The sequence below is a fragment of the Kogia breviceps genome, chromosome 14, assembly GCF_026419965.1.
Source record: "Kogia breviceps isolate mKogBre1 chromosome 14, mKogBre1 haplotype 1, whole genome shotgun sequence".
NCBI classification, from domain to species: Eukaryota; Metazoa; Chordata; class Mammalia; order Artiodactyla; family Physeteridae; genus Kogia; species Kogia breviceps.
In genome coordinates this window covers 75,041,268-75,049,152 of record NC_081323.1, presented here as the reverse complement: position 1 = coordinate 75,049,152, position 7,885 = coordinate 75,041,268, and the positions used below count along the sequence as shown (strand labels likewise).

Genomic DNA, 7,885 nt, shown 5'->3' with positions numbered 1-7,885 from the left:
GACCTACAGGAGGGAGCCGTTGCCCTGTGTGGGCTACAGCCCCAGGAAGATTCAGCTATGGCGCCCAGGAGTCCTGAGGGCCCAGAACTGCCCCCAGAGGAGGACCTGTCTGCTTTTACTTCCTCAGCTTCCCACTTGCCCGCTGGACTGACTCTATCTGTTCCAGGGAGGGGGATCTCCAGGTGTCCTGCGGCCTCAAGTCACCATTCTCAGAGAGAAAATGTTTGTGAAGAGTCTGACAGATCGAGGATGGATGAATGGACAAAATAGAAAGTACAGCAAAATATTAAGATAGAATTTACATGGTGGGCATAGGGATGTTCACTGTACAATTCTTTCAACTTTTCTATACTCTGGATTTTTTCATATAAAATATAAGGGGAGAGAAAAAAATGTCTGGCAAATCGTAGGCATTCCTAAGTATAAGGTGTTGGAAGTGTAATCCCTTTCCAGGAGAATCTATATTTCAAATACCTGCAGAGGACAATGTTTATCCCGAAAGATGGCAGATTGCAGGTGAGGGCACCAGCAGAAACCAAATAGGGGAAGGAGAACCTTGGACCACACCCAGAGTTGATTAGGAAGTTTACCCACCCAAAGCAGCTGGCCCTTCGGTTGGTGATCTTTTCTCAAGTTTATTCTGCCTCTCCTGAGATCTGGGCTTTGGTCCAGAGTTGACCCCACCCCACCACCTGTAACTCTTGGGGAAGGATAAGATGTTCCAGACCCTGCCTGACAACTGAGTTTGTCAGAGTTTGCTAAGAGTTTCCTAAGAGTTTGATCATGTTTGCTCAGGAGGTGAGGTTCACACAATAAAGAGCAGGGGGAGGGCCTGGACTAGGTATAAAAGACCTGGAAGTTTCCAGGGGGTTACTTTGCACTTGAAACTGCCAGGTGAGGGGTGGCAGAGGCGTGGGCTGAGGGGTGACAGGGATGCCTGGATTTGAATTAGAGGGGATTCAAGCTGAGCTGAAGAAGAGGCTTCCTGGATTGAATGGCTGGGGAGACCTGTGTGTCAGCTAACCGGGGCATCTGGGTGTGAGCTAGTCTTAGGTGTAAGGATATCTGGATCTCAACTGAAGGACTGGGGACACCTGGGATACACCTACGGCCAGATTTGTGTTAGTGGAGAAGGAGCTATGACAAATAGACCAGGTGCCTGGCACCTCCTATCTTAAGCTGGTTCTGATTTCTTCTCCAACTTCTCAGTCTATCCCACCTGCACCAGATCTGCTTGGACAGTGGTGTTGGCTGTCTCTTCTATCATCACCTTCGCTCTCCAAGTGACCCAGAGACACACCTCTAAAATGCTCCTTTTTTTCTGATTTGAGACTAGGATGAAACTAGGAATTGAAACTGTGCCCCAGATGTCCCACAGACTGGGCCAATCTACCACAGGCCTACTTCAGTTAGGTTTTGCTCCAACTCCTGGTTTGATAAACTCAACCATCTCTAGGATTTGGAGATGTCCTCCACTTCTTCTTCAGAAAACTCCTTTCCTGCTTTGTGCCAGGAGGGAACAGGCCTTGACACAGCTTAATTCAGATAGAAGGTCAGGATTGATCTGGCTTGGGAGGGAAGAGGAGGGTTGGCTGTAGCCAGACCGGAGAGAGGCAGAGGGATTGAGGACACATAAGACAGTATTTGTGACAAACAGGACTAGAGACTGTGGACAATTCTTTCTAAGACCAAGACTGGGTGGACGAGGTCTGAGCTGAAGGACCAAGAAACCCGAGCCTCAGCTGGAGATCAGGGGTGCCTGGGTAAATGATATCTGGAGGGATAAGGGTAAACGTTCACTTTCTCCTTTCTTCCCACTCCAGCCCCAGGATGCTGACCGTTGCTTTTCTTGCCCTTCTTTGTGCATCAGCCTCTGCCAGTGAGAGTAAGTGAGAAACCAGGAGCCCAGCAGTAGAGTCAGGGGAAGCAGCTTCCTGTACTGCTGGTGGCCAAGGCCGTCAGTGGCTGACTTGGGGTGGTGGGAACTGAGTTGCGGGAGGAATAAGGGTGGTGGGGAAAATCTGAGCTCTCGGGGGATTTCTCCTCCCAACTCCTCCTTTCCCTCCAGTTCAGGCCAGGTTCTCCTCTTTCAGTGGAGAGTATGGAGGCCATGGAGGAAAGCGATTCTCCCATTCTGGAAACCAGCTGGATGGCCCCATCACTGCCATTCATGGCTGAGTTAACAGATACTACATCGTAGGGTAAGAGTCTTTGTGTTTCTGTGGTTTGGGGACCTTCTAGGATCTTACTAAATTGTGAATTTCTCAGTCACTTTGGGTCACATCTGTTTCAATCAAGTCACAGGGATAACATGATTTGGAAAAATTGTTAGAGGACTTGGATTTGAGACCTGTGCTGTCGAAACCCCTAACACTCCCACACTTGTGATCTTAGGTAAATCATATACCATCGACCCAGAGGGACCCGGAAGTTGTCTAGTTTTCCCCCCACCTAAGGTTAAAATCCCCTCTGGCATCCTCCATCTTTGCTTGATGGCTCTCCCAAAACTTTATCCTTCTGAGCCTGGATTTGTATCCTAGCACAGCATGGACAAGTCTCTTCCCTCATCGGAGCCTTTCAGATGTTTGAAAAATCCCTTTTCTTGTTTCGAGTAGGGGGTGGGGGCCTGGTGGGAGTGTAGACTTCAAATTCAAGCTCTGATATTCACTGTCTGGGTGATTCTGGGCAAGTTGTTTCCCCTCTGTGAGCCTGTTTGTCAGCAAAATGAGGAGTTGAAGTTCCATGTATGATCTCCGAGGGCTTAGCCAACCCTCACATTCTGTGGGACTGGCAGGGGTTTTGTCATCCCTGTCACCAGTCTGAAGGTCTCAGCCTGTGGGCCAAGAGGTCCTGAATTCTGATCACCTTACTCAGTGTCTCCCTTCCTTCCCTCCTCACCCCTGCCCCTAGTCTCCAGGTGTGCTACGGCAAGGTGTGGAGCGATTATGTGGGTGGCAAACTGGGAGACCTGAAGGAGATCTTTCTGTACCCTGGGGAATCAGTGGTCCAGGTGTCAGGAAAGTACAAGAACCACCTGAGAAAGCTGGTCTTTGTGACTGACAAGTCCCACTTCTTGACTTTTGGGAAAGACAGAGGCACGAGTTTCAAAGCTGTCCCCTCGTACCCCAACACTGTGCTACGATTCATCAGTGGCCAATCTGGCCGATCCATTATCAATGCCATTGGCTTCCACTGGGATGTCTACCCCAGTGAACATGAGAGCTGCTGAGTTGTCCTGCAACACTGCAGTGGGGGTGTGGGAACCCCTCACCACTAACCACCATCCACCTGTCTCAATAAAATAAATAATAAAAGGGCATGGCTGAAGCTAGTGTGTGTATGGGTGCCTGCAGCTGGGATCCACCTCTTGACTCTGGGTATGGATGTGTGAGTCTCATTTCTGGCTATTTGTCAGACGTCAATCTGGGGAAGAGTGCGAGGATGAGGGAGAGAGGTGTAAGAATCCTGGGCTTTTCTTCACAATTTATTAAGAAGAGATAAGATTCTGGCCTGCACCAATACTTTTCTTCAAGTGTTTACCCAAACTGGAGTTCTAAGGCTGAAGGTAAGACCTAGTTGTGGCTTATTGAGAAAACCCCAGATGTTCCATTCTCCAGCCCTTTTCTCCCCTTTGTCTTCCCCTTGAGATATGCCTCTCCACCAAAAGGCTGTCACCTCACTCTCCTGACCTTAACCCACTCACTGTACGTGGGTGGCCTGAGCTATCATCCTTTGTTATTTCCCAGAACCCACCTGACTCCCAAAATTTAGCCTAAGTTCCTGCCAAGGGCTTTGCCTATTACCCCAGCCTAGTTCCTCCCCACCTTTACTCATAAGCCCTGGTGTCCTTGCTCAGCTCTCTCAAACCGCAGTTCTTTCCTCAGGAAGCCACCACCTCCCCAACAGCTTCTAATCTGCCAATATCACCCTCAAAACAAGGGCATCCCAAGGTGGGGGGGGGCGTGGGGGGTAGAGATTTCCATCATGGGTTTCTATGAAGAGAAGGGGCTGGTTAGAGTTCAGGGGAAGCATTAGGGTGACTGGATAGATTCAGCAAGGATACAAAGTTGCTTGGGAAATAATTCTTAGGACTCTAGCTCCCCGGTCCTAAGTTTTTGACAGTTTTTTGTTTGTTTTCTTTTTTGTGTGCGTGGTGGTGATGGGGGGTGGGGGAACTTACTCATTGCTCCCAGTAAGTTTATACACATCCCAGAGAATCCCAGTCACATTTCTTCACAATTAGACAAAGATAACAGTCACGCACATGTAATTTTATAAAGAAATATTAACATTACACGAACTTATGCCTAGCCTGTTTTTATAAAAAATTCCTTTATTTCTCTCAATTCCATGGAATGGAATACTATGCCACTGTAATTATATTTTTATTGAGATATAAATCACATAATACAAAATTCACCCTTTTAGAGTGTGCCATTCAGAGGTTTTTAGTATATTCACAAACTGTGCAAACATCACCACTCTCTAATCCCAGAATACTTTTACCACCTCAAAGGAAACCCCATTCCCATTAAGTAGTCACTCTCCATTCTCCTCTCCCCCAGGCCCTGGTAACCCTCATCTACTTTCTGTCTCTATGGATTTGCCTATTACGGACATTTCATACAGATCAAATTATACAACAATGTGGCCTTTTATGTCTAGCTTCTTCCATTTAACATAATATTTTCAAGTTTTATCCATGTTATAGCATGTATCAGTATTTCAATCGTTTTTATGGCTGAATCTGACAGATTTTTGACAGATCAGATATCTGGTCAACTGTAGGAAAGCCTCTGTTTTCACACTATGCCCACTTAAGGCACAAGCACCTCAGAGGCAGCATGGCACAAGGGGACTAAGGGAAAGGATTGCTGGCTCTTATCTAGTCTACACATTAGGTTTTGGCAGGAAATTATGATTAAAGAAAATATCCCCTTACTTAAAAACTTAAGCTTTAGGGCTTCCCTGGTGGCGCAGCGGTCGGGAATCTGCCTGCCAATGCAGGGGACACGGGTTCGAGCCCTGGTCTGGGAAGATCCCACATGCCAGGGAGCAACTAAGCCCGTGAGCCACAACTACTGAGCCTGCGCGTCTGGAGCCTGTGCTCCGCAACGGGAGAGGCCGCGACAGAGAGAGGCCCGCGCACAGCGATGAAGAGTGGCCCCCACTCGCCGCAACTGGAGAAAGCCCTCGCACAGAAACTAAGACCCACCACAGCCAAAAATAAATTAATTAATTTAAAAAAAAAAAACACCTTAAGCTTTACAATTGCTGAATTGGGTTTCCCTGGTGGCGAAGTGGTTGAGAGTCTGCCTTCTGATGCAGGGGACACGGGTTCGTGCCCCGGTCCGGGAGGATCCCGCGTGCCGCGGAGCGTTTGGCCCCATGGGCTATGGCCACTGAGCCTGCGCGTCCAGAGCCTGTGCTCCGCAACGGGAGAGGCCACAGCGGTGAGGGGTCCGCGTACCGAAAAAAAAAAAAAAAAAATTGCTGAATTAAGCTAATCACACATTTACCAAATATCCCCTGCTAGGATCTGGTTCTAGCGATTACAATATTTTGTTTTGTTTTAAACGTTAATATTCATTTTTGTCTTCTCAAGGCAACCTCTGCAGAACAAGCCTCATCATTCCAGTGAGCACAGCAAACTTGCCCACCTCGGTGCCTTTAGGAAAGGGCCTGTGTTTAGGAAAGGGCCTGTGTACAGCTCGGCCGGATCCCCAGGAGCTCCCCTGGGTAGTGTCCACCCCCCCACCCCCCCGCCCCGTGGCTCTTATATAATTGATTGTACATGAAATGAAGGAAAGGGTGTCCACGTGGGGGAGACTGGCATGGCTTCTTGGACACCCATGGTGCTCTATTACCTGAGGATTCCTCCTTCTTCACCTCGCCCCCCAAGTCTGGTTCTCTCTTTTCCAGCCTGCGTTCTCTTCCTCATCACTGTTCCTATGCCTGCTGTCCCAGATGACCCTCATTTAATCTTCCTAGGCTTGAAGGACAGAATTATCTGCTTCATCCACCAGTCTCTTTCCAATTTTTATGGCGTAAGCTCTTGTATTCAACTTTCCTCTGCTCTCCTTTGCTACTTAAGGATCCAGTTTGGAAGTTTTTTTAAAAAATTACTGTTTCTTTCTCTTGGAGTATCAGGTGTTTAACAACCCTAACTTCCACCAGGCAGATGCAGATCTTGATACCCCTCCCTTATAATTCTTTGTTTATTGTCTGTCACCATCACCCAGCCCCACACCCATCTCCCCCACGAAACAAATTAACTCCAGGAAAATAAGAACCACATCTGCCTTTTTGTTCACCATGGTACCCCCACCACCTAAGACAGTGGCTAGCACACTACAACTGAACACTGTGAACGGAATTATCTTATTCTCTTTGAATATCAGTTGTTTAACAATCCTAGTTTCCACCAGGCAGATGCAGATCCCTAGGAAGCAGATCCAACCATTATTCCCTTTCAAGAGCTGAAGAAATGGAGGCACAAAGAGGCTAAATATCTCTAGCCCAGGCGGCCTGGCAACAAAGCCCTGTACATAAGCTAGTTTTTCAACCTCAGAAGCCCTGACTCCCTGACCTATGCTCTTTCCACTATCTCTGGCAGGTATCTTACCAAATATCTGGGAACTGGCAACAAATGTGAAAACATGAACAGCCCCTGTGTAAAGTGCAGGGAAGACCACACTGCTAGTCATCTAATCGTTCTCGAAGTGTGGTCTTGGAAATTCTGAAGATCCCTGAGACACTTTCAGACGTCTCCAATGTCAAAATTATTTTCATAATAAAACTGAGATGCCATTTGACTTTTTCCCTTGCATTCTTCCTTGGGTATACTGTCGAGTTGTCAAGAGGTTAGGTTATATGATGTGTGATATTACAACAGACTGACTACAGAAGCAGACACGAGAATCCTGGTATTTTGTCTTGACTCAGACATTAGATTTGTAAAAATGTAAAACAATGCCACTCTTGTTACTATTTTTTTGCTTTGGAAAACAGTCATTTTAAAATTAAAATGTTTTCTATGTTCTATGTAATGGGTTTGTTATTGTAATTTTTGGCAATTTTTAAAATGCAGATATAATTCACATAACATAAAACCTACCATTTGTAAGTGTAAATTTTAGTGGTTTTTAGTACATTCACTATGTTTTGCAACTATCACCACTGTCTAATTCCAGAACATTTCCATCACCCCCAAAAGAAATTCCATACCTATTAGCAACAGTCCCAGTTCATCAACCCCTTACCATCCCTTGGCAACCATTAATCAACTTTCTGTCTCTACGTATTTGTTTCTGTAATTTTCAGTGCATTAATATATGTTTTAAACTTGTATTCATTTCTAACACAGTAAATATGGATAAATAAAGTCCATATAAACAGAAGATCTTTGGGGCCTCAATTTTTAAGAATTCAAAGGGATTCCAAGGCCCCCCAATTTGAGAACCACTGGTCTAATATTTGTTTTTTGATAGGCTGGACATAATGTCTAAATCAGGGCCCTACCAGGAGCTCAAAGATGGGATGATCATCCCTGGTTAAGCTTCCAGAAGGGATAGGGAACTACTTAACAGACGACTAAACCCACAGGACATGGGACCAAGGGTGAAGTTGACTAAGTAACAGACCGAGCAATGTTTTAACCCTCATTCCGACGTGTTGAATGCTGAGTTACAGAGTAAAGAACACCCGAGCTGGTCTCCTCGGCTCAGACATGCGACATAAGGGGACACAAATGTCACCTGGCCTCTGCACCCCAGAGTGGCTGTGGGCTCAGCAAGAGGTGAGTGCAGCGTGACTGTCCACAATCCAGCCAGCCTGGTCCTGACCTAAATTAGTGACCAGATGTTAAAGCACCGTTGACTTGTCC

The 7,885-nt window shown here is 46.6% G+C and overlaps 1 protein-coding gene across 1 annotated transcript; it reads left to right on the top strand.

Moving 5' to 3' along the window:
- Nucleotides 1–1,767: 1,767 nt before the first annotated feature.
- Nucleotides 1,768–3,229, top strand: ZG16 (zymogen granule protein 16). The gene is given in 3 exon segments (XM_059036279.1): nt 1,768–1,885; nt 2,069–2,201; nt 2,911–3,229. Coding segments are annotated over 3 exon segments (570 nt in total).
- Nucleotides 3,230–7,885: the final 4,656 nt, after the last annotated feature.